This window comes from Sceloporus undulatus, chromosome 1 (assembly GCF_019175285.1).
Source record: "Sceloporus undulatus isolate JIND9_A2432 ecotype Alabama chromosome 1, SceUnd_v1.1, whole genome shotgun sequence".
NCBI classification, from domain to species: Eukaryota; Metazoa; Chordata; class Lepidosauria; order Squamata; family Phrynosomatidae; genus Sceloporus; species Sceloporus undulatus.
Window position 1 is genome coordinate 180,422,242 of NC_056522.1, and position 27,974 is coordinate 180,450,215.

At 37.9% G+C, this 27,974-nt stretch overlaps 1 protein-coding gene across 6 annotated transcripts in view; it reads left to right on the forward strand.

The window, feature by feature from the left end:
* Nucleotides 1-26,340, forward strand: part of KIF16B (kinesin family member 16B) — a 140,573-nt gene extending 114,233 nt beyond the window's left edge. For 4 of the 6 annotated variants that reach the window (XM_042461795.1, XM_042461815.1, XM_042461841.1 and 1 more), the window contains 2 exons: nt 203-286; nt 26,134-26,340. In XM_042461795.1, coding sequence (XP_042317729.1) covers nt 203-286; nt 26,134-26,292 — 243 coding nt within the window. In that variant the 3' untranslated portion in view covers nt 26,293-26,340. Of the gene's footprint in view, nt 1-202; nt 316-26,133 lie in introns of all 6 variants that reach the window. The other 2 variants (XM_042461833.1, XM_042461823.1) reach the window with 2 other exon arrangements.
* Nucleotides 26,341-27,974: the final 1,634 nt, after the last annotated feature.

The following is a 27,974-nucleotide window of genomic DNA, read 5'->3' on the forward strand; positions in this document are numbered from 1 at the left end:
GAGTCTGGGAGCAGGAATTGGTTTATTACTGGGTTTTGTAAGCTGTTAGAGACCTTTTTTTTTTTTTTTACAGAGGAAGAAGGTAAAAATCCTTTAAGTAAATAGTAATAAATAAATAATTTTCATCTTTTATCTCTGTATCTGCATCATCGCTTTTAAGAAATATTTCTCAACTGATTTTATTTCCTCTTATCTCTTGAAGCTGACAGAGTTAGAGTTTCCTCCCAAGAAGCTCTTTGGAAACAAGGATGAACGAGTCATTGCAGAGCGCAGGAATCACTTAGAGGTAATAGAATTTCTCTAAAGCAGTTGCATGTGAGTATATTTACACAGCTCTGTCTGTTTGACCAATAGGGAGTGCTTCCATGTGATAGAAATTAAATAGCCTATTGGCAACTGTGCAATTTCTGCTGCTTCATTTAACAGAGGAAATGGCAGCATTAGATCATAAAGTGATGAGGCTTGTACATCAGAAATACTCGTCTACTCCTGTCAGGAAGCATCTTGGGAGTTTATAGGAAGTGTCTTCATCTTAGAGCCAAGGGGATAGACATGAGATGAGTATTTAGAATAGTGAGATGGTAAAGATTTTAAAGAAGTCTGCTGTTCTGAATATTTTTCACTTCCTCTGTTGCAGTGTGCAGAGCTGAATGCCATTGCATATGTAAGCAAAACAGTGGCAGCCATGTAGCAAAACATTGGCCAAGCTTGGGAAAATCTGAGATTTGGAGAATGGTATAACCCGAGTATAACCATGCTATATTGCAACATTTTGTTTCTGTTCCATTTTGTGAACCTCCTATTGTTGTTGTTGTTGTATCAGTGCAATATAACTATGAACAGGCCAGAAATTTTCACATCAACCATGTTCTGTAACACAGGGGCTGGAAACCTTTTTACCTCCAAATGTTTTGGACTACAGTTGGCATGGTCAATTACTATTGGCCATATTGGTTTTGGGCTTCAGGAAACTGAAGCTGAGGACATCTGGAGGACATCTGTTCACCAAACCTGATGAAAACATACGAACATGCTTTATATAGCCCTAATTTAAGTCTACCTAGTCCAATGCTGTGTACTCTGTCTTGCACTGGAATTCCACAGTGATTGCTAGATACGATTCTTAAATCCTTTTAGCTGAGGATGATGAGAAATATGATATCTTTGTCAGGCATAGCATATACGTTTCCAATGCATTAAGCCTGTGAAAGTCACTGCAGAATCTCAGCTCTTCAGAACTTACACAAAAACACACACTGCATCTTTCCCTGACTATTTATTTACATTTCATTGGCCTTTATTTGTGCTTTGCTTTGGTGGACTTTATGTTTCAATGAGCTGGTTAAAAAAAGCCAAAAGGTTGTCTTCATGACCAAGCTTTATCTTTTCTTCTTGTCTATAATACCATAAAGTCAATTATAAATAAACATTTAAATAGTCAAATGATTTACATTTATGATTTTACAATACATTTATAACTGACTGGGGGAGCTTAAAAGGATGAGGCTGGGGCAAGACTGTACCAAGCATTTTTCTTTTTCAGTATTTGGGTTCAAATTAATATGTTAGGGAAAGAGAAAAAAGATTTTCAGGGGGGGAAATCAATTCAGACAGCACTGACCTTTTTAAACCTATCTACTGTCATTGCTTCCTTTATCTGTTGCTTCTGTACTATTTTTCATCTTCTGCCTGGATTACTCACACAGTTTTACCTGAGTGAAAATTGTGTATTATTTCTACATCTGAATCTTGTATATAGAAAGATTCTTGAATATGATTGGGAAACTCATTTTCACCTGTAGTCCAGCATGCTGAGATTGGGGTAACACACACAAATAAGAGCCAGAACTTTTTGGTTTCCAAAGGAAGGTATTTTGTTCTGGCCATGTCAAAACTGTGCACAATATACAGTAGTTTTAGTTTAACTCTTATAGCAGCATATACTTTATATGCAATAATATAACTTCTCACAAAATGAGAGCCCTTAGGTATAGTGAGGGGGGTGAAACATTGTTGCATTTCCCAAACCATTAAATTTGTCTTTGTATTTAAGCATTTTCAGCCTACCACTGTTTACATACAAAATATAAAATACAATGTAACGTAGCCTGAATCTTAAAAGGTTTTATTCAAAATTTATTTTGATACCTATAGTTGTGCTGTGTTTCATACTCTCATAGTTCATGTAATGTGGTATATGGCTTTAGGTGATTTGCATTTTTACTGATGTTTCTGCATTTCCATAATAAAGTTTCAGTTTAATAAAGACAGAGGAAAGGACTAGTATGTACTTACGCATCTTAACATACTGGGGCTCTGAACCCAGACAATGAATGGTGCTGCACATTAGGGGCCACTTTTGGTGACCTGAATGGAAATAGACCAGATGCCTTTGCATCAGATGTAGTGCACCAGAGACACTGGATGTGTGTGCGGAGAAGGGAGGGAGAATTAGAGGCACCTTCCCCTCCACATGCCTCTTTCCATGTATGGCTACATAGGCCATCCTCCCACCCCAGCACACTGTGCGCCTCACTGGTTGCTTCAAGGCTGGGTAAAATTTTTCTCCCCTTTACTGGTTTCCCCCCCTATCCTACACTGTGTCTGGAGGACTTGGACAATTGACTGTGGTGGTGTCTCATTGTAGTCTAAAATGACCACCAGAGCTATGGAGAAGAATTCCACCCTACTTGTATTATTTAATTGATTTGTACTCAAGGATGCTATAGAAAACTTCCCAATACTTACTGACATTTTGGTAGAAGACTGACAAGTCAAAAGAATTGGTAAATCAGCAAGTATTCTCTGTCAACCTTGAAATTATATTTTTGGATCCCTGTTTACTCAGGCAAGCAAAAAAATTGCCTTTGGGCAATCTAACAAACAAGTCATTGCTTGTGGGCTGTGAGTACAAATTTAGTAGTTACACCATTCAGCCTTGTTTTCGCATATTAAAAGGAACATATTAGGAAACACAATAGCATGGTATGCCTGTTACCAAATGGAGCATGCTATGGCCCCATCATCTATCCAGTGATGTAAAGGCTGCCACCCTATGGTGTACTTCCATGCCATTGGAGAATACTGTAGGATTAGTCATGCAGTGAGAAAGATCCAAATCCATGTGATTGTAATATAGATGTTAACCTCCCAGTAGCATGTATCTGTGAAGGAAGTCTGGGTTTCTTTATTGGGTCAGGGAGAAGTAAATGAGAAAGACTGCCTCTCAGTCTTCTCTTTCTCATGTATTGAGGATCCAGTACCTGTAGCTGCATTGCTGAGGAAGCACAGCAAAAGTTCTCTGCATCTCTCCTTTGTTGTTTAGATGTGGGAGAAAATGTATTTGCAGGTTTCTTTTATAAGTGAGCAATTAAATGTGGATTAATTTAATGTTGCATACATATCAACCTTACATATCAGAGAGATACACTTTTAATTAACAATCAGTTAATTCTGTATTTAATTATTGTTGTTTGACATCCAACAATGATTCTGTCCTCAGTACTGATAAGTTGCTGCATTTTTCTTATCTTGTTAAAGAGTTGAATCTGATCAAGAAACTGCTTTTCAGTGTGGGGTGTGGGGTGGGGACAAAGGCAATCTTAAGGAGGAGAACTAGCTAGTGTCAGGTGTCTTTCCCTATATTACATATTGAAGCCAACCAAAGGAACAGTTTATGTCTGGCAGTCCAGTCAGTATTTTCATGTGCAAAGTTATTTTATTCCTTAAGCATATTGTCACATCAGTCTGAGGTCAGTAAGCCAGTGCAAAAATTCTCTGTTGAACCAGCAGGCAGTCTCTGGGATACTGACTGTTCTTGTCACCTAAAGGGATAGTGCAAAGGCCATTAGCACCAGGTGGCTGGCTGTCAAATCTGGTCATTGCTCCATGATCAACCAGGTTTCCTGGACTAGGGAAAGTATAACAGTCTACTGTTCAGTTTTAATATGGGCTGGATATCCACACTGAAGAGAGAAGCATGAAAATGACAGCTCTATGGTTAAATAGTTAACACTTTGATCAAGGAAGTTTCCCACCTAGTCACTGACACCAGCACAGCAGCATTGTTCAAATGCTCCTGTTTCACATCAACAGACACCTTGGTATAGCAAAAATAATGTGTAAAGAACCTAGTTTCTGTGTGCTGGATAGTCGTACTGATGTGTGGTCTCCTGCTGTACAGAGAACAAGCAACTGCTTTTAGTCATGTCATGCATGTGTAACTGTATACATGACCCTGAAGCAGTCTTTGCAGACATCTATGTGCTAATGATTTTAAATCAATACCATCAGGAGAGAATGTTTGGTTAGGTAAGTGTGAACTTCTCTGATGTGTAGGTTCATTGTTGAAGAGGTAAAAATAAATCTCAAACAACAGATGATAGGTTGTTGTCCCCCCACAAACATACTTCTTGCAAAATCCTTTTATGTTTGTCTGTCAGTACACCATCCACAGCTTAGTAGCCTGTAGTGCTTTCATAGCAACAAGCAGCACTTTCCCTGCCCCAGCTTAGTAGTTTTTCAGAAGTTGTTCAGTGTGTATTGTATATGTTCAGTGACAAGAAGAACACCATCTCCACCTCCTGGTTTTATATTTGAAAATAATTTTCCACACACTTTTTCTGTCTTTTAAAACTGCCCTCAGAGCCATAGCATGTGGATCAAAGATGTATATTTAGGAATTCAATTTTATTAAAAGATTGTATGATCATTAAGCAATTTCCTGTCAGAAAATAGCTGTGGGATAAAATACATTTTCTTGATGCTGCTTGTTGCCTAATTCATTGAGACCACAGAGCAGGAGTTGAAAAGCCTGAAAAAGCCCGCCAATATCCTCCAGACAGCATGGCCACTGGGAATTCTAAGACCTGTTGTCCAAAAATGTACAAGCTTTGTTTCTCAGAGGTGGACACACCTGCATTGTGATCCTCCCATCTTTGACCGGAAGTGATAGCACCTAATCATAGGTTTGCTAGCTCAACGAGAGGTAAGGCTGTTGTACTTTTGTACTCTAGCTTCACCTGTATATACACTGGATTCCACAGTTGCAAAACAGTTGTGCAACAAATGCTATGTCCATGGGCTCTCATGTTGCACAACAGTCAACTGATTCCTCACCCACCAAGCCAAAAGTCTGAGAGAGGGGCTGTGCATGTGCTTCTGGAATGACTGGCTGAAGTAGGAACGGTACTTATGTAGGATAAAGCACAACCATTTTTGTTTTCATCATGTCCTAAGAGGATTCTGGCCTGTGCCTAAGTTCCCTCCTTTTTATGTCAGCCATTAATTTTGTGGTCTGTGAGGGCTTGCTGCACAGTAAAATGTTAAATTAATTGTTCAGCAGTTTAAGTACTGCAATTTTAACTTTAGAGCCAACGTTGCTTGATTAAATCTGCTTTGACTGACACAGCCAAGAATTTTGTTGATTAAAGTTAATGAATAGAAGTTAATGTTGTTTATCCATTCATTCCATTTGATAACTATAAATAGGGAAGTGGTGTCATTATTTGTCTCTCTTTTAAAGTCCTTGTGAATATTGTGCATCTAAAGAAGATGTGGGGAAGGGGAAGCATGGGATCCTAACATTTGAATATTAAAATTATTGCAAAGTACAGTAGAAAAGAAAAAAAGGCCCTTTCTACAATGTTTGATCTATTTCTTTATAAGGAATTCGATGGCATCTCAATAACCTTTCCTTTGATAAAACAGGAGTAGCAACTTAACTGTTATATTGTAATTCCAAATATTTAATTTTTAAAATATCAGAAAATTAGAATATTGTCAGTGGTGATAATAGGAAAGCAAGCTGCCGATGGTCACACATTTTGTATCAAATAGCTGCAGCATCCTATATGAAACTAGTGGATCATTTCTATCCAACATATGCTGCTATCAGAAGAATTCCTTGTATTTGATGTTAGATCAGATATATCTTTGCCTACATGTTTGTTAATTGAAATGCCTTGGTATAATATGCACTAGAGCCATCTCCACTTCTGCCCATACTGAAGCAGAAGCAGCAGTTTACCTTTTTAAAAGGTTGCAGAATCCCTTTGAACTGTTTAGCATTTTAAAACCCCTTTTTCAAAACCAGAAGGTGGTTTTCTGGCCACTTCTGGGGGATTTTCTCTGGGGTGAGATGAGTTCTTTGGGGGCATTTATGGTAATCCATTGAGGCCCCTGGAAAGTACCAGGGGCAGAAAATTGGTCTCAGACCCACCATCTTTCCCCAACCCAGCTGTAAGACCTCTCCAGCATTTTGTTGATTCATATAGTGGTAGGTTATTGCTTTATTTTCTTATCAGTCAATAATGAATTTTGCTTCTGGTTCTGATAACCACTGCTCCTCTTGGATCTCTGTATTGCCAACATCATATAAGAAGGGATGATGCTGCACTGATGCGGCATTCCTTCTGTCCAGTCCTATCATACAGATACTTTTAAGCATTAAACATATTTATATTTAAAGGTATCATATTCTGCCTGATCCTGGAAGCCAAGCAAGGTCAACCCTGGGTAGTACTTGGATGGGAGGCCACCAATGAATAGCAGGGCTGTAAACTTCATTTCAGAGGAACAAACTGGCAAAACCTGCATATTTTTGCTCCAATTATTTCTTGCCAGAGAAAACCCTATAAAATTTATGGGGTCACCATAGGTGGACAGGCAACTTGAAGGCACATATGTATGTACACACACACACACACACACACACACACACACACACAGTGGGCCCTTGTTATCCACTGGGGTTTGGTTCCAGGACCCACCGTGGATACCAAAATCTGTGGATTCTCAAGTCCCATTAAATCCTATGGTTTGGAAAATGGTGTTCTTTATATAAAATTTAAAAATCAAGGTTTGCTATTTGGAATTTATATTTTCTTTTAATATTTTCAAGCCAAGGATGCTTGAATCCGTGGAATAAAAAAATCCATGGATATGGATGGGCTGACTGTATATACACACAACACTGTGATTAGATTTGAGGAGAAAGGATAGAAAAAGTATTCTACTCCTTTTTTGGCTGTCTCCAAAGGGCAACAAGACCAGATTGTGAGGACCCCAAACTGTCAAATGTCTTATGCCACCCCCAGTTTACTTGCATCCAAAAGGAACAGAGGCAGAAAAGCTACTGGTTTACATACCTTCCACCTTAAGCCTTACATCTAGTTGAGTCCTTTAATAATTGTAGCTTATTCAATAAACAGTTCTATAGTCCTTTCAGGAAATGAAAGTAAACAGAAGAAGTCACTAATTTAGAAGTTTAGAGTCCTGTCCCCCGCAGCTTACCACCAGGAGAAACAGCAATGGAGACTTAGATGTTTGTATTTGTCAAACCCCATTTCATACAAAACAGAGCAGGCTTTGCATAGCTACAGAAATAAGAACTAAAGGAGGAGTGGTAGAGTAGCTTGTCTATAAAGCTAAACAGGTTTCCAGCCATCATTTCTGTTTATATTTGCCGTTCATCATGCATTATTTCATAGAACTGGCAAAATTTGCGTTTCTGTACAGTACAGACATTTTACCATTTTATAAACTGGTTGGTGTAACTGTACTTTAATTTTTTGCCAGGCTTGAGTTAAAAGAGCTAAATAGTCCATGTACTTTACACTGAGCCTTGATATTCATGTCTTCCTAATGTAAGAAGTATGTACAGTAGTTATTTCATAACTGAACATATATAGATTTTTACCAAATTAAAAACGGTCACATGGATATTTATAAAGGGCAAATTAGAGGCTTGTAATAGCCTCAGAACTAGTGTGGTTCTAGCATCTTTTCAACCTGATCTCTATGCATGTCCTCTTAAGCCTGAATACTTGTTATGTACAAACCAGTGATGTAGTCTGAGTTGTGTCCTCTTTATTATTATTATTATTATTAACCTTTATTTATAAAGCGCTGTAAATTTACACAGCGCTGTACATACAATCTTTTTAATTGGGCGGTTCCCTGCCCTAAGGCTTACAATCTTTTTTGCTGATAGCTCATTGTCAGCTTGAAGACAACTGTCAGTATAGGAAGTGCTTGATACTGATATATGTATACTCTGCTCGTTTCATAGATGAGTTTTATTATTTTGGCAATAAATTAAAATGTAGATGTTCTTTATATGCAGAAATATTAATGATTTTGGCCTCAATCCAGAGGAAATTAGTTATGTATTAGGTTCCACAGAAACCAGTGAGATTTAAATTAGTCTTGACAATTGCATCCAATTGATTTCATTCAGTATTAGATACAAGTAATAGTCTCTGGATTAAGGCCTTTAAGCTGATTTTCAAGTTCACAAGTTTTATTGGCATGTGTAAATTCTCACTTATCCGTCCAGTGCATAATTGTATTCCTGCAAAGGGTATGAGAATGTATTTGGAGTAGGTTGTTAATTAGTAAAAAATTCATAAAATATTGTTAATGTGTCTTGCAATGTTTTCTCTTACTTAGTTTTCTGCATTTTAAATACAAACTATTTTCTTGCCTTAAGGTGTTCATTTTAATTAGTTTCCTTATTATGTAGCTGAAGGTAAACTTTGTGTGTGTGTGTGTGTGTTCTTTGCTACCTGTCTAGTTAAATAGGGGAGGAGTGAACTATTTTAAAATAGTAGCAAGTGGGGCATTTAGATTTTCTAGAAGAATTTTACACAACTGTGCTCAATTATGAAGGGCTGTCAAAGCTCCTAGTTAGATGTCAGTTCACAAAGAATTATTAAGAAAATTGTTTTGGATTCCAGTGCTAGGGCTTTAGAAGAATTGCTTTAAGGCAGCTTCTTATTATCCTGGCTGTTCTGCTTTTATTGTAGACCCCAGATAGCAGTTGCTCCTACGTTTTGCTCTTCTAGTTTGATTTCTAAAAGGTTTGTATTTCAGTTTTACATCTTAATTGCATAGATAGATACAGACATACATGATTAGCACAACTATTTAACAAAGGTTAATAAATGAGTTTTGCTAACACATTTATGAAGTTCTATTTGTTAATTATTCATATGTATATTAGTCATTAACTGCATCCTTCTGGGATCCAGAACAATTTTGTCAGAGGTTGGAACTATTTGTGTGTAAAAATCTCTCTCTCTCTCTCTCTCTCTCTCTCTCTCTCACACACACACACACACACACACACATGCTTAGACTGACATAGTATGATTTGTATACCAAAATCTCGACAGGGCCATGGATGATTTTCATCTTATTGGAAGATGGGGGGGGGATAAGTTTTCCAATAAAACCTGATTCAATCCCCTTTGCTGTTAGTTTGGGACAAATACTTCATTTGCACTTGTCTGCTCAGTGAGTGAGCATGTGCCTCTCTCTACCTTTGAAATAGCGATGCTCAAAAATGTCCAGAGCTCAAGTGTATCAATAAAGGGAGCACTCAAGCAAAAACACAAGATGCACTTCAGTCTTGTCCCTTTGCAGAGCAACCTTATCAATCATCCTTCAGTTTTTTATTTCACAGAAGGAAATTAAGGGTGATGCATGCCAAGCACTTGGGCTAGCTATTTGCCAGGGCCACTACGGCAAATGACATCCTGTCACCGCTGACCCAGAGATGTGTAGTAAATTCAATTCCTTTGTTGTTTTCTGTGAATAGATTTTGACAGGCCTTGTTTTAACTGATGCTCAAGAGAAAAGATTGATTTTCTTCAGAAGCTATGCTTATTTTGATCTTTTAAAATGTGGCCATGTTCATCCAAAAAGCAGATCCACAAAGCTGTAAATCACAGGTTTTCCTCCTTCTAACTGTCCAAACAATATGTTTTTACATTTGCAGCAAAGGACTTAAGCTTTTATGTCTAAATATTTAGGAATTTACATCCAGTGGATTCCCAATTAATTCACTTTATTAAAGTGCAGTATGAACTATTATTGTAGATAATTATTTGAGGTTGAACTTGACTTTCTGGGACAATTAATTTGATTGATGAGGCTCAGTGTAATTCAGTGTAATGTGCTCATGCCAATAGCAGTGTCTTGGAAAACTCTCAGAAACAATGGAGATCAGTGGAATAGACTCAGCAGGTAGTGTTATCTTCGGATTGCTGTAGTTTGAGAGCAGCAATAGCTTCACCCCAGTTCAAAGTAATTTCTAGTAAAAGTAATTATATGAAGAATGGCTAAAAGATATAGCAGGATCTAGTGGATCTCTGGGTGGTTTGCTATGTATCAACAAAGATTTTATGACTTCCAATGTTTTAGCAATAAAAGAAAGAAATTACTTTCCCCATCCAAATTAGCCTTCTAAAATGAAGAACACTTCATACAACCTCAAATGGATTCTGTATGATAGGCCTGTCACTTTCATTTTAGTTTTTTTCATAAACCCGGCTTTAGAATGTCTTCGGAGCTTCCTCTTACCTTGCCTGACAAAATGTAATCTTTATGGGATGTAAGGTGATTGGTTCAGCTCAGTAACTCTTTCAAAATAGGAGGCAGAGGGGAGAATCAAATGACCAACTTCCTCAAGGAGGGAAGCAGAGTAAAATTGAAACACCTATTTTCTGACTCCTTATTTACAGGTAGGCAGAGCAAGTGGAGCCTGAAACCCCAGATGACAAAACTGGGACTGTCATAATTTGGACAAAGACATAACTTAATAGAAAAGGCAATACTGAACAGCAGTAGGAAAACAGGAAGACCATATTATAGATGGATAGATTCCATCAAGGAAGGCATAGTTTCCTTGAGTTTTCAAGAGCTAAACAAGATGGTTAATAACAGAATGTCTTGGTAATCTCATTCACAGGATTGTCATTAGTTGAGATTAACAACATTAGTTAACATATGACTCATGAGAATAAACTAATGCTTGGTAAAGTAGAAGGTAGTAGGAAAAGAGGAACACTTTATTCCAGATAGATAGAGTCAATCAAGGATGGCACAGCTCTGAATCTGCAAGACCTGAGCGGGGTTGTTGATAACAGAGTGACTTGGAAGTCTCCCATTCATGGGGTCATCATAAATTGAAGTTGGCAGCAGTTAACAACAATGGGAAATGTGATTAGGAGGACTCATTACTGTAAAGGCATAAAAGGTATAAACAAGGTCTTGAAGGGAATTTCATTCTTCATACTGCTAAGTTGATTTTTTTTTTCAAATAGTGCTCTTCAAAACTTGCTTTGATCTAAGATCTTTTTGTTTAAGCCATTTTCAAAATGGAGAAAGTGGCCAGAAGCAGCAAGCAAGTATCTTGTGGTGTAGCATGTTGTAAGAATTGAGAATCTAAGCAAAAGTTACTTCCTGTAAGATGTTCCTGAAAGATTGAAAATTTCTCCAAATATTGACTGGCAGAAAGGGCATAGGTAAGGATTGTCTAATGCAGAGGGGGGCTGAAGAACTAAGGAAGAAGAAAAATAAATCTTGCCAGTCCTAGAAGAGTATGTGATAATATATGTACACATTCACTGGAGTTAGGGGTGCAGGACCCTCATAGAAGTGGAAAAAAACCCACAAATAAAATAATAAAATAAATAAAATAATTTTTAACCTGAAAAGAACACCTCTCTAGGAAACTTTAGGTCCTCCAGCTCAACTCTGTTGTTAACATCTGCCAGACGTTGACCGTAGAATTGGAATGAAAGACCTACAAGCGCCTAGAGAAATGTTCTCTCTAGGAGTCTCTAGGTCAGTAAACGTTTTAGAGACTGAGTGCCCTGCGCTCCTCTGGCTTTCTAGTGATGAACTTTAGCAAACTCTGTGCCAGGGTGATGACGCACGTGCCCACAAAGAGGGCTCTGAGTACCACCTCTGGCACACGTGCCATAAGTTTGCCAACACTGCTCTAGGTCCTCCAGCACAACATCAGGCAGACATTGACCACAGAGACCTAGAGAGAACATATTAATCAAATCTGTGAATAATCAAAGCAGATGTGGAAGGCTGACTGTACTAAGAAAGACACTTGCCAGTGTAACTTCAGGGAGCATGCAGAAAGCAAGTAAAAGACGTAACATGATCATAATGACTAGATTGTGAGCTGAAGAACTAAAAAATATAATTTTTTTAATAGAAAGAGTTGAGGAAATCAAGCAACCAAGTTCCAATAGTTAGTGTGTAAAATAAGAAAGTGAATAATGTCTTTAATGAGGTGCAGAAACAGAAATAGCTTTGATTTTATAGTCCATTTAACATGAGGGATATGTTCCGGGACTGTTTGCATAGAACAAAAACCACGCATAATTGCAAACAGTATTTGTCCTACCAAACATCAAGGACACAGGCATCGCGGCAACCAATAACCATCAGTATTGACCTGGTATATCATCAGAGGAGGAAATTTTACCAGAAGTTAAACAACACAAGCACTTTACCAGCATAAGCAACTAACTGGCATGTAGTGCACAGCTATGAACACAAGATAGCATGAGTAGTGTGAGGCAGCGTGAAGGAGCAAGAGAGGTCTTCATGGATAATGTAAACTGAGGTAAATGAATCCGCATTAAAATGGATCTTACTGAATTAACATAAAAGTGGCAAGTGAAGAAAGTGATAAATTAAGTTCCACCTTGAGAGATAAAATAAACAGTTGGGGAAATGAAAAAAAGAACAGTAGGTGAGAGGAGTCAGAATCTCAGTTTTAAGTAATAAGCCACACCGCTGAAAGTCACAGCAAAGCATTCCAAATCATAGTTAATGCAAAAAACCATAGAAAAACCAGAAATCACCCGTGTAGAAATTATTTTAGAGATTTTTTTTAAAACTAAACAGCATCAGAAAATGTACAGTGGGCCCTCTCCTTACTTGGGGGATCTGTTACGGATCCCCCGCATAAGGGGAAATCTGCCTATGCTCGAGCCCCATAGGAAATAATGTGGCACATGCATGTTGCGGAGTGGCACACACGCGCCACGGGCATGCACGCCATTGTTTCCCTCCCCAAGCAACTTCCGTGCAGGCACACTGCATAAAGAAGTGTCAAGGTTTTGGCAGAATAGTAGCAGACACTTAGAACCATAGAGTTGGAAGAGACCACAAGGGTCATCCAGTCCAACCCCATCATGCAGGAACACACAACCAAAGCACCCTTGATAGATGGCTTCCCAGGCTCTATTTAAAAACCTCCAAAGAAGGAGACTCTACCGCACTCCAAAGGAGCATATTCATTGTCAAATAGCTCTTACTGTCAGGGAGTTTTCCCTGATGTTGAGGTGGAACTCTTTTCCTGTAGCTGCAGAAAACAAGCTTGATCAATCTTCAGTATGACATCCATTCAAATGTTTAACCAGGACGATCATATCTCCTCTTAACTTTCTCTTCTCGAGGCTAAGCATACCCAGTTCCCTAAGTCACTCATTATAGGGCATGGTTTTCAGATTTTTCACTATTTTGATCACCCTCCTCTGCACATACTCCACCTTGTGAGTGTCCTTTTTGAATTGTGGTGTTCAAAATTGGACACAGTATTCCAGATGATGCCTGACCAAAGCAGTTTCCCTCAGTCTAGGCACTATACTTTTATAGGGACAGAAGAAGAGCCCCCCCCCCTCCATTCACGTGCCATGGCAGAGATAAGATTAGTCTGACATGACTTGTTTTTGAGAAAACCATGTTCACTTTTTATGATCATAACATTCTTTTCTAAATGCTTACAGACTCTTTTTAATTATCTGCTCTAGAATCTTACCTGGTATTGATGTTAGACGAACTGGGTAGTAATTGTTTGGGTCCTCTTCCCCCTCCCACCCTTTTGAATATGGGAACAATGTTTGCCCTCCTCCAGTCTCCTGGGACTTCTTCTGTTCTCCAGGAATTCCCAAAGATTATTGCCAGTGGTTCTGAGATTACTTCTTGGAAATAAAAAGGGAAAAATTGACAGGAACCATTTGAAGAATTTGGGGGAAATGCCTTATTTATAGCAGTGGGTTTTTTTTTTAAGTAATAGAAATATGAAAACAAGATTTTCTGTTTGTCCCAGTATAATGAAAGGTGGACTAAGTCTATTTAAAGGTGCAATTAATTTAATATATATATTTAAATCACACCAGATAAACTGAATCACATCCATGAGGAAAAGGCACAATATACTAGAAAACAGAGGCAAATCAATAAGTTTCAGAGAAAGCAGAATTTAGTGTTTAGAAAAACCAAGGTTAAAGAAACAGATGGTTTTATCTCTTATATACAAGATTGTCACAACATGCAAAACTAGGTACAGGTAATCCTTTATGAACCAGTATTTTCTACTAGCCCTCTAAATAAAGCTTAGTAGGTTCCCAGCTGCTTGCCAATTTGAAAAAGTCGGGGAGAAATACTTATTGCTAAGTGTTCCAAGAAGGGTTTCTGAAGACTCAGGTAAAGATTGAGGCAGACTGATTCGCGAAAATTCAGATGGCAGAGATTAGTCCTTGGAGAAGGGAAGGGAGCAGGGTTGAGTAGTATACTGTGGTCCTCATCGGGGGAAATAATAATAATAATAATAAAAAAAACCTAAGCAATATAAGAATGCATGGAAAATTCCACACTGCAAAAACTAGCCTATTACAAAAATCTTTCCCAAAACCAGGGAAAAAAGATGAAGTAGTGCCCCAGAACAAACAAAATCTACAGAAAGTAAAATTAAAACAAGGAAAGAGAAGAAGAAAAGAGATGCTTTTTCAAGGTGCAGCTGCTTTTTGATTCTCAGGCACCTATATATCTTCTTTATATATATACTGTACCACTTCTTTTAAAGATTGGTCAAAAACAGCTTCTTTTGTCTTGGAGCAAATAATGTAACAATAAGGTCTTATCAGAATACACTCTGAGCAAAGAGCCTTTGAAAGTATCCAAAGTATCCGGCTCCATATTGTTCCATTGACTTCCAATTTCACCAAAGCTTTGTCACCACAGCAACCATTTATCTTTTTCTCATTACAAACATCCAAAATGTCCAAGCTGAGAAATCTCTGTCCTTTCTTGCAATAAGAAGTAATCAATTGTACTGTGTGCTAACCAAAGATTTCTTCCATTACATAGGCCCATAGTCTTCCCCCCCCCGATACCACATACCCATCAAAAGAGGACCTGAGTAATAATGTATTTTCTCCCCCCCCCCCTTTACTTGTTAATAAAAGGGGCAAAAGTAGTAGTTTTGTGGTTTCTTTCTTTTAGCAACCCCACCCCCATTTCAGTTATGTCTATGTGGAGTAATACAACTTCTTAAAAGTTTGGGAAGATACTGGGATTAAAATGGTGCAGTGGTTTTGAAACTTTTCATTTTGCTGTACTGGAGCAAAAAATTACCTATTAAAACATATTGTGATTTGGGGAGGAGAGTTTTCAGGACCACTAAAATGACAGCCCAGAGATGCATTTCCCCCACTTCTGATGTATAAAGCAAACCCTTTTTTCAACTTTTCTACCTCTTGTTTTATGATTAATCAAAATTAATCAAAAGACAGTTTGCTGAAGGACAAGTGACTGGAGACTTTAAAAGAACCTCGTGTGTTTTTGTTTATTGTACTTCTTTCTGTAAACTGCAGGGAGGAATTTAATATAGCCTCAAAAAGTAGTTTTTATCATCTAGAAGTGCTTCAATCCAAACTTTTATTTTCTTGAAAGCATATGGCCCAGCTCACTTATACCCATGGGATCTGCTCACAGACCTCTTTGCAATCAGTAAGCATAAACAAAAAAGAATCCTAGTTGAAGTTCCTTTAAAATCTACAGGGTGCTAATATATTATTGATCAATTGATTTGTGGTTTTATGTCTGCAAATCTCAAGAACTAATTGGGTAGAATGTAAAAAAATCAAATTTAAAAACTGTAGCTTTCTTGAATGTTAGCTTTTTCTCAACCCATTTAACTTCCAACTTGCAAACTATAAATATGTTAAATTGTATTCTCACAGTAATTTTTACCATTTGTCTTAAAGTGGACACTTCAAAGGCTGTATTTGTTAGGCTTTTGACTTCCTCAAGGGAGGATGTCTGTAAAGCTGAACATTTCACTTAAGGACCTTAGAGGTCCTAGCTGAATCATGTTTTCCTGCACGTCCCTTATCTTATTTCCCTTTTGCAAATTAAAATCCTCCTTGAGATTAAGGAGAGAGGGCATTTCTCACTGCAAGAAAGCTGACCATACTTATTTATACTGTCCACATATTAATGTATCTCATTTCATTCATTGTGAAGAACAGAAAAGGCAGGATATGAAATTATTCAGATACACACCATGATCATTCCTGAACTTAGAACTGTTCAGACAATAGTCAGAACTTGGACATTTACTTTAGAAAGATTTAGTTACAACAGTAATTTCAAAGCCACCCAAAAGGAGTTAATTTGGTGTTAGAATTCAATTTCTTTCTTTTTAATGAGAATTCACATTTCTTGGAAGCGCCTAAAGTAATTTCCTTTTAGTTACATTTTTAAAAAATGTTTGTTATTCAGCAGCACAAGCTTGGACTTGGATAAGCCAGCTCTTTCTTTTCCAAAATTTAGAGAGGTCACCCTTTGTAAGTACAGTAATGGGCTCCAGCATATGCGTTGTTTCCCTTATGCCGGGGGGGGGGGGCCACGTAAGGGAAGGGCCCACTGTACAACCTTTTGGGCCGTGCATTTGTTTGCCGCAGCCCCAATCCAGCCTAAATGGGGCAGTTCCAAGCTTCCCCATCGGGGCCGTCTGTTTCGCCCCTTACTATTGTTATTTTACGTCATGTCTTAGTTATTGGCAACTTTTTAATTTGTTACTTGCAAACTCTCTGATCAGAAAACTGATCAAGGCCAGTTCAAAGTAGGTACATAAAAAAAGCATCTACCAATTGTAATGCATTTCCAACCACCACAGGTTGGAGGGCTGTATCCCCCACATGGTACCCTCATCCTCTATGGTTTTTCTTTTAATTTAAAAAATACCTTTTTAAAAAGAGTAATGTTTAATTAATGTGTGCATTAGGGAAGAGGAAGATTTAAGACTCAGAGAAGAACTCCCAGCCCTGCAAAGTCAGACTTTTCCTTTCCAGTTCACCTCCCTCTCCCTTCACATTCATGTCAGTGGGACTCCCCTGCTGAAAGCAGATGCAGATATAGATGGCCAGTGATGCTTCCTCACTCCTATTGCATAGCCTTTGTTTTTGCCTTATCCCTCAGGAAGTTGATTCTGGCAGTAGGCATACATAGCTTGCTTGCACATGATAGCAAGTAATTACACATCACATTTTGCCCACATCTAGAAATTGTGCCTAATAGCAGGAAAAGGCAAAGCCTCTGCAACAAGAGGGAGAGTCCTGTGGATGGAGGAAGGAAATACAAGCAGAGGCATCAGCTTTCCAGAAAAACAATAGAGCACCATGAACAACAAAGAAGGAGGATCTTCTCTGAAGATGCCAGCCACAGGTGCTGGCAAAACGCGAGGAATAAACTCTCCCAGGACATGGCCACATAGCCTGAAAAACCCACAAAAAACTAAAGAAGGAAGAGTTGAAGTCTTAAGGCCCCAGCTAACTTATGCCAGCAACTTACCATGTACATCAGGCTGTCAGTTGCAAGTGACAAAATCATGCAACTGAATCTGCTGTCTGGGCCTGAGGGATTCTTGTATAACCTGTGGGGTGGAGTTCAGTGGCCTAAAAAGAGGGGGCTCAGGTGTTACATACACAATATAAGCCACTTTTCCCCATGTGTTGTACTTTCCCACTCCTGCCCTAACATAAGAAAATCATCCTAATGTTTACAAGAACTTTTAGGCAACTCATAGCAGAAATGGGAAGTGCCAAATTGAATCCCACAGGGATTTAATGGTTAATTAATGGAATACTTTCTAGCGACAGTATTCAACTCTTGTAAGCCTAAAACCACTTATCATGCATGAGAAGTCAATGGTAAAGCACTTCATCCTGGATTGGAGCACCATCTGGCATCTTTTGATCTTTAAAAATGGCCTTCACAATTTTTAATTTTGTTTGTCAAGAAGGCTATACAGTAATCACTCTAACTTGATTTGTAGGCTGCTTAAATTGAGTGAGAGTTTTTCAATTCCAGAAAGTCTTAAGACTGTGAACACATTTACCTAGGCTGTGACCTCTATTTGAGACCTTCAGAGCACCAGTTATGTTCTCGATCTTAGATCAGCTGCAGCAATGGTCAGCTTTCTACACTTGTACACATGTAAAATGTGAAATCTATCTTAACCTTCTTGTACTACTTTTCCCCCATTAACCCTTTTTTAAACTTTTCTACCTCTTGTTTTATGATTATTCAGAATTAATCAAAAGACAGTTTGCTGAAGGATGAGTAAGTAGAGACTTTAAAGGAACCTCATGTGTTAATGTTTATTGTACTTTCTATAAACTGCAGGGAGGAATTAATATAGCCTCAAAAAGTAGTTTTTATAATCTAGAAGAGCTTCAATCCAAACTTTTCTTTCCTTGAAAACATTTTTCAAATCACAAAGTTTGAAGATGCAGGTAATAATAATAATTATAAAATGAAAACTTTTGGTTTCAAAGATAGTCCTCATTTTCAGTGTAAATGAGCTGTGTTCCCTTTAAATATGTCATAACCAGAAGAGCAATTAGATCTCTTCTTCAATTGCCAGAAGCTATTAAATTATAATAATTTTAATAACTTTAGATTAAACTAAGATTTATGTTGGATGGCATTAAAAACCGAAGACCTCAGAATGTGAGAAGGTGTAGAAAACATTAGAGCGACATCTTTCTGTTGATATATGGCATATCACATGAATATTAGAGCAAAGTTATGGGGAACATTCCTATTGAAATCATTTCTAATAAGGTTTAAATGGCAACAGTTTCATTTTTGTTTTAATTAAAGCTTGAGGAAAGTAGTTCAATTCAGTCAATAAAGACATAGAGTTGCACTTTTCTTTTTCCTATCGGGTGTGGTTGAAAAAGAAGTTTGGAGCTCTAAAAGTGAACTAAGAGTAGTTCACACAATATAGGTCAAGCTAGCAAATCTAAAGGGCATTAACAATGTAGGACAAACCAAAAGGCCATAGCATCACCTTTTTCAAATCTTGGGTCGGAGTTCTGTTAAGTAGCAGTATGCTTTGATCTATGAATGAGGTTTGAAGCATTTCTCCTAAGCATTTCTTCACAGTTGGAATAATAAAAACTTTCAGCCATGTTCGAGGTGTGCATCGTGTAAATACCACACCCTCAGTGCAGCCCGAAGGTGGCACTTTTGGCCTGTCTACTTCAGGCCCTTGTCTTCTTCCAGTTTCTTGACTGCAGTCTGCATCCTGATTCATGACTGTATGTAAATGTCTTCATTGTCTACTTTAAAGTAGTATAAATCATCTATTATCATTTTTTTTATTTTCATAATATTTGGCCGTAAACTTGCTTTTACACTTTCTTCCTTGACTTTCTTTGGTAATCATTCCAACTCTTTGCTATTTTCTGCTAGTGGTATGGTGTCATTTGCAGGTCTTATATTGTTGATGTTCCTGCCTCCAATTTAAGTGTGGTAATGTTATCGTTAACTGACCTCGAGTTGATTTTGACTCGTGGCAACTCTGTGGATGAAACATTTCCAAGACCCCGTGTCCTCAGCTATTCTGTTCAGGTCCTGACAGCCCAGGCCCATGGCCTCTTTGATTGAGTCCGGCCATCTGGCATGTGGTCTTCTTCTCTTTCTACTGCTCTCTACCTTTCCTTGCATTATTGTCTTTTCTAATGATTCATACTTTCTTATGTGGCCAAAGTGCAACAGCCTCAGTTTCGTCATCTTGGTTTCCAGGTTCAGGCTTCATCTGTTCTAGGATCCATTTGTTTGTCTTTTTAGCCATTCATGGTATCCTCATTACCCTTGTCCAGCATCTGAAATTAGTATATTTTCTTTCTATTGGCTTTCTTCATGGTTCAGCTCTCACAACCATACCTGCTGATGGGAAATACCGTGGCTTGGACAATTTTAACTTTAGTGCTCAGTTGTATATCTTTACTCTTTTGGATCTTGTCTAGTTCTTTCACAGACAGGCCAAAATAAAGCTGCTTCAGGCAACTTTGGAAGTGTGCTGTTTAAATGACACATGCATCTTAAGAGGCGGGAAGCTGCGCCAAAGCTGCGTTCTAGTCCTTAGGACTGTGGCTTTGGCGCAGCTTCTGGCCTCTTAGGACGCATGCAGCATATAAACAGCACACTTCCAGTGCCTGAAGCAGGTTTATTTTGACATGTCTGTTCGGGCCCCTAGTCTTCTTCGGATTTTCTTGACTGCAGTATCCATTTTGATCAATTCTTGATCCAAGGTATGGAAATTCTTATTTCAATTTTCTCACTGTCTAGGATGAATTATTGTAGATTTTTGTTAGTGATGGTGATTATTATTATTATTGGATGTTCATCATTAATTTTGTTTCTGCTAGTATTGTGCCATCTGTGTATCTTAGGTTGTTAATTTTTTTCTCCTGTCTTCACTCCTCCTGCCTCCAAGTCTAAGCCTGCTCTGTGTACAGTGTTTTCTGCATACAAGTTGAATAGCTAGGGGGATAGTAACCAGCCTTGCCTGATCCCTTCGGCAATTGGGAACCATTATGTTTCTCTGAACTCAGTTCTGACAGCAACAACTTGACTTAAGTATAGGTTACACATCAGGAAAATCAAATGTAGTGGTACTGCCATTTCTTTGAGAGCATGCCATACCTTTTTGTGATCTGCAGTCAAAAGCTTTGCACCAAAGATCTACAATAATTCATCCTAGACAATGAGAAAACTGAAGTAGTCAAAGAGTTTCCATACCTTGGATGAAGCACATGTAGATTTTCTTTTGAAATTCCCTTCTTCATCGTATGTTTGCAATGTGATTCCTAGTCTCTTTTCCTTTCTTGAATCCAGCTTGTACCTTTGGGAGTTCTCTCTCCATATATGGTAAGAGTCTTTGATGGAGAATTTTGAGCATGACTTTGCTTGCATGGGGGTTTAGTACAATAGTGTGATATCCCTGTAAGCAGAAACTATTACTGTAAGCAGTCTATATATAGACAATAGCAATCCAGATTTGATTTAATAATCATTATGGTTTTATTTAATAATTGATTCTTACATAGGTGCAAAGTTCAGTGTCTTTGATTTCATAGGATTGGAATTAGAGTCATTCAGTTACCTGTATAATATTGTTACATGCGAAGGACAGAGTACATTTCACGTTTTTCATACAAAGGGCTTAAATTGTGTCTAGTCCTAAATGCCTATTTTTGCTGCTGCAGTCATCAGGTTAAATCCAGTTATTTGTCCGCAGTACAGTAGACCCACTAATCACTTTGTGTGATCATTCCATGTCCTTTCAGTGTTCTGAAATTCAAATCCAGCTGTAGCTCTATGTCTGTCTCTTGCAAAGTAAGGCACTGACAGTTCCCTATTCCCATAACTCACCTGTTTCACTGATCTTGCTTTGTAAAATAATTATGATTAATGCTGACATGACTCCTGATTTAAATTGCTTATCCATCAGCATTCATTTTAAAGGAATTTCTTTGTGTATCTTATTTAGAATGTTGATATAAATGTCATTACAACCTGTAGGAGGCATCAATAAGAAAGAGGAAGAAATTGCATATGTACCAACTTTTGTCTTGTAATCTAGCATAGTGCAGTATTAGCATAACCGATTTCTGAGAAAGTTTGTAGGAACTAGACAAGCCAGTTGTGTTAATATAGAGAAACCCCTCTCAAAAATGGAAGGTATGTTTGATAGAAGCTTCACAAAATAAATTTGTTGCTCCATGTGTCACCCTGAACTATACACTTTTCAAAGGATATTGAATTAAATAGATTATTTTCCCCCTGAGTCTACAATTACAGTGTGCAGTGTCACGGGGATAAAGCAAGGCTGTCATTATACAGTTTGTAACTGAGTGAGCCTTGGTTCCTTTCACTGTACATAAGATTTCCCTTACATTTCATCTTTGCTTTTGATTTACTCCCTACCAAATGCCATCCCTCACATCTCTTTTCTAGCCATGATACATTTGGACACTTCATTGCTTTTATTAATCCTACTCAAAATGCATAATATTTTTACCAAGTGTTAAATATATGGTTTGCATAACTCATCTTTGTGCCATGACAGTTTGTCAGTTGCAACCTTTTTTCATGTAGCTGATTTTTGTTAATGAATGAAATTTCACCCTGGGGTAACAACCTGTTTTATGAACAGAGAATTTCTTTGCATAGTTTTGCTTCTTTTTCATTTATAGTGCATTATCCCAGGGGCAGAGTCAGATACTCCCAAGAAGTGACAAAGAAGAGAATGTGCAAAGGATTTACTCCTCTGTAATTCTCTGTAATTCTAGTATAAGGGAGGTGGAATGTATCTTCCCTTGGTAAGATATGTGAGCTTTCCCTGTGTTTGGAATTTGTGCATCTATCTTCAGGGGAAATGTGCAGCTTTCTTCTTCAGATACTGATGCAGAAACAAAGAAAGCTCAATGTTTTCTTCAGTGCACAAAAGCATGCTGAGTTTCATATACAGTATTTATTTGTTTATCTGATGTATATCCTGTCTTTCTCATGACATGGGACCCAATGTCATAAATAAAACCCCTTTATTCCCAAAAATTAAAACACAGTTTAAAAAGCTATCATTTTTAAAGCAGCATTAAATTTTAAAAGTATTGATTTAAAAATACTATAACTAAAATGGAGCATATTAAGATTCAGCTGACCAAAAACCTTTTGATTTAACGCATTCACTCAGTCACTTAAATGCTGAGAAATTACAGCTCTTGAGTACCCCAACATATTGTGTATTTTCCTATGCTGTCATTTGTTCAAACGGGCATTTAATTTCTGTCCTAATTTTTCAGCTGTGGGTAAACATATTATGGTCTTCTGCAGGTGCCTCTTTGAGAATCAACCATTATTTCCCAATACATTTACCATGCGTACAGGCACTAGCCAAATTTATATCTGTTACTGTGGACCAAAACATACTGCAAAAATAATGCAGTTTGAGACAATTTTAACCACCCTGTTTCAGGGCTAGGGAATCCTGGGAACTGTCGTTTATTGTGGCACCAGAGCTCTTTGACAGAGAAGGCTAAATGCCTCACAGAATTACAGTTCCCAGAATCCCCTAGCACTAAGCCAGGTCAGTTAAAGCAGTGTCAAACTGGATTACTTGTGCAGTGTGTTTTGGACCTACGTTGTTGGCACACTTACAAAAGCAGTAAAAAAACAACAACACCCTGATCCAGAGGGTTCACCAGCCTTCTGAAGCAAGATTTTAGGGTGCATAGGGGGGTTGTAGAAGGGAGTGACGTTACTGATTCTGATAGAAATACTGAGATCCAGCAAAAGTACATCATTGCATCTTGACCTATATTTTTTCTTGGACTATATAAGTCCTGAATCGTATTGGATTAGTCTCAACAATGTAAACTCATTTAATTAGTTCTTGAATTGTGACTCAAATTGTATGTAAATCCAGTTTAATTAGCAGATCTGCTCCACTTGGCAGTAACAACAAGATGTAAGCCTAAGGTAAATGAGGGACAGGAGACATATCCACACATACACATGTGCATACTTGCACCACACACACACATATACACACAGTACGCCCTTGTTATCCATGGGAGATCCATTCCGGATCCATTCTCCAAACAACAGGAGCATACCTGAAGTCCTGTTGTACCTAAGAGTGGCATGGCCATGTATACATGCTGCCATTGGGGACAATGGGGGCTTGCCATCTGTGGATGCTTAAATCCGTGAATGGCAAGCCTGTGAGTAACAAGGCCCCACTGTATATACGTACATACAGCAGACAGTTAATAGAACGGTTCCTAGAGTTACTGGATTCTTATGGATATAAATATTGCTCCTGAGAAAGAGTGTATGTAGTATGTGGTATCAGGTATTATAAACTTGACCCGTGCCCATCCTGGCTGTTAAAATCTAGCAAGAGAGGATTGATAGCATGCGTCCAGGGGGTAGTATATGGCTCTCACTATTAAGAGGGGAGGTTCTTGCTACCTTGAAGGAGATAGTGAGGTGCCCTCTCCTGAAGAGGACTTCCCTAGGGCCAAAACTATGTAAGGACTATCCTCTGTTTGGTCAACATGCTTGAGTATGGGTCGCTGGACACCTGATGTTCTTGGACAAAATAGATTACACAGACTTGCAATTTTAAAAAGTTACTCTATATTATAGCTGTTTTTACTGTATTTTTGAGATTTGAATTTCAAAAAAACACTCATTGTATCTTGCTGGAATAAGATCAGGGTTCACTGTGTTATAATGGTTCCACTCCTATCCCTAGAAGGTAGTATTAGGGGGCTTTCAGCCCTGTTAAGCTGTGAGTTGGCACAGGTTTCCATCTTGTTTCCCATACGGTTCAATACATACATGAAAGTTCTGGTTATAAGGGGGTTTGGGTAGATAGGTTATAACACCCAGTTCTACTTCTTGTCATTGGAGTCAACTGAAGCTGAGCAGGGCCTGGATGTTGTAGTTTATTTCAGTTGGCCTTCCCACCTTAGTTAAATTGTTTATTTTCCTGCCCCTTATTTCTCCTTTTTGACCCTGGTCCATTGTAAATTAATTTTTCCTTCTCTTTGCCCTTGACATGTGCATTTTATTGATTTCCTGTTCCTGTTTCTGTAGTAATGTTTTAAACTTTTATATTGAATTTTTATCTTGTATTGTAATGTTTTAAATTTTGTAAGCCGCCTTGATCATACCTATGGAAGGGCAGGGTAGAAATAAAATTTATTATTATTATTATTATTATTATTATTATTATTATTGGACTGGATGAGGGCCTGTAAATTAAACTGACTCTCAATAAGATGGAGACTCTGTGGATTGGTGTATAACAGATCTGGGAACTGGGTACACAACCTGCCCTGCATGGGGTTACACTCCCCTTGAGGGAACAAGTGTGTAGCTTGGAAGTACTCCTAGATCTATCTGTCACGAGGAGCCAAATAGACACTTTTACTCAGAGTGTTTGCTGTCAGCTCTTGCCTTTCCTGGGCATGAGTAAATTTTACACAGTAGTCCCTGTACTGGTAACTTCCCAATTAGACAACTATATCATGTTCTGTATGAGGCTGCCATTGAAGATGAGTTGGAAGCAACTGTTACTATAAGATGAAGCAGCAAGATTGTTGATTGCAGTATAACATAGATAACACCTAACACTGATCTTAAAGGAGCTGCATTGGCTACCAGTTTGTTTCTGGTCTGAATTCAAGATGCTGATGCTGATGATACTGAGCACTAAATGGCTTAAGTTCTAAGTACTTGAAGGAACCTCTCTTCTATATATACATGTCTGGAATTGAGATCTACCAGACGTTTTCCATGTCCCACTTGTGAGTGTGATACTTCACTTGGAAAAATGGGTAAAGGCTTGGTTTGCTGTGGCACCCTGTTGATGGAATGCCCTCCCTTTGGAGTTCTGACTCCAGTGTTGGTTTCTTTTAGACATCAAATTAAAACATAGCTTTTAATTGAAATCTTTAGACCTTTCTCCTGTTTTAACTGTTTAATATCCTTTTATGCTATTTAAATTGTGTTACTTTTATTTGAATTTGTTTATATATCACCCTGAGATCTCACAATAGAGGACAGAGTAGAAATATCTTAATAAATGAATGAATTTATTAAAGAACTATGGGAAGATACAAGATTGTTGGTTTTTTCCCTATTTTAAAAAAGGAATACATTTACACCTATTTCTGCAATTAGAAGAGTGTGATTCATAAAATGGCCAGTCAGTGGCATCTTTCCCCTTAGTAAATTTTCAAAATGTATTGGTCAGGTTCAGGAAATGGTTGATATTCCTATAGCAAAAAGAAGTGGTTTCTCTGCAGTAACTCTGATCTGGAGCAAATAATATTTGGAAAATTATTCCAGATAGGTTAAACTATAAATGTACACTATCTTTTGATTTTAAACTTCCTTAAATGTGCCGTAGTTGAATTTTGCTAAGATGCGCCTACAAAGTGATTTACCTGATTGTTATATTTTCTCATAGTAGCTAGAAAAAATGTGGTTTGGAAAACATGGTTAAATTAAGTTGACAGCTTTATCAATGTTCAGATACTATAACAGCAAAAAGCATCTATTTTAAGCATTTGAATTTGAAGCAGTACAAGAATTCTCTCTCTCTAAATGTTTTTCTAAGCAAAGAGAATCATCTCACTATTCTGATTCGGGTGTGCTTTTCATCCTCAGAAATACCTCAGAAACTTCTTCAGTATAATGCTCAACTCACCATCATCTCCTCTGCATGTAAGTAAAGAAGGCCTGACCCTTTCGAAACATGCCATCTGTGAATTCTCATCGTTCTTCAAGAAAGGTGTATTTGACTACAGCAGCCATGGTACTGGCTAACACTTGGGGCCTCAGTTCCTACTTGAAGAATAAACTTCTAGCCTTGTCTTCCTTTCTGCTTTATGCTGCCAACAAAAAATACATTAGATTGTTTTGCATCCCTAGAAGACCTTTACCAGAAACACTGACTGTTACAAGCAACTGCTTAATAATTCTGTCTAGAACCTAACTTGTTTTCAACCACAGAATACAGATACACTTGGCCACTCTGTGGTGGTTTGAAAGAAGGTTCAGCATCTCACTGGATCAACAGTTGAAGTTCTTCCTTGGACATGATACCTATTACAGTCTTCCATTACTGTTTGCAAATACTCTTATATTTTTAAGGAGGCGTTTTTGTTCTGTTTCAGTTTTTTTGATAACTGGGTTTATACACTGATGTCGTAGGTACATCTCAAGAATTGCACTTCATCGGTTTGATTCTATCAGTATCCTCTTCTGCGTTTTAGCTTAAATGTGAATGTTTACAAAATAAATACTGCAGAGGATTTAAATTCCCTTAAGTCTTTCACACTTGGTTGCATTATTGTAAAGGGAATATTTGCTGTTGATTTAAAAGAAAAGGAAACTGTGGCTATTTTAAAAAGTGACCTTTCCATGAGTGTAACTGTAATTATGTACCGTAATTGCTTATGGTTATACACTTCAATGCAGTATGGAATATAACTTCCCAAATATTTCCTTCCATAAAAGGGGTAACACAATGACATTAACTGATCCTTAGTTGCAAAAATAGGAATTAAAGATTTGTTAATGTGCTTTAAATTTACTCAGGGCTTATGTAGGATTGCACATGTATAGAAGGAGCAGCATACATTTTGTAGAAGTATGAACTGAAAAAGATATATTGTGACCTACAATGGATGCATGTACATATTCTGTACATAATAAAGGTTTATAAAAAGCAAAAACCACTGATTATAACTAACTTCGGGGCACTTCACTCATTCGTGAACTCTTTCATACAGAACAAAAAGGATTTTCCAGTTCATCAAAACAGAGCCTTAAAGATTTTTTGGTATTAGGTGACTAGTCTGTGGGGTTTTATATTTCAGGAAAAGTTAATCTTGATTTTATTGTTGCCGAGGGAAGGAATTTTGCTCTTCATGTATAATATGTGTTGGCCTTTATTCCATAGTTGTATTGAGGCTAATAATAGAAATTCATAGAGGTTTATAGAAGTGTTTGTGTGTCTGGGGTGGTGGTGGTATTTTTAGGAGGGGGAATTGGGCAGTCTTCGGGACAGTGTCCTTTTCTAATAATAGACCCTTCCCCCAGTCAAAGTAAAATGATTTGATGGATTTAGATACATTTTAAGTCTGTTGCCACCTATATGTAGTGTTTTAAATGTTGATATGTGCTGGAGTGCTAGTTTGCTCCTGCAGATAGGCTGCATGTTAATATATTTTTGATAGGATTACCATGCCTTCTCCTTTTCTCAGACATATCCTCTTTGTTAAGGTTAAAATTTCTATCTGGTAAGATTTTTAAAATGCCCTGGGATTTTTGAAATGTCTGCTCCTGTTTCTCCTTCTGTACACTGATGCTGCCTCCTCATCACCATCTCACCAGCTGTATCAAGAGCTACTCTAGGAGAATGGATGTAGGCTGGCCTTGCAGGACACTTGGACTGTGGAATGGAAGAGAAAAAGAGAGAGAGGAAAAAGTAGGGGAAGAGGGAG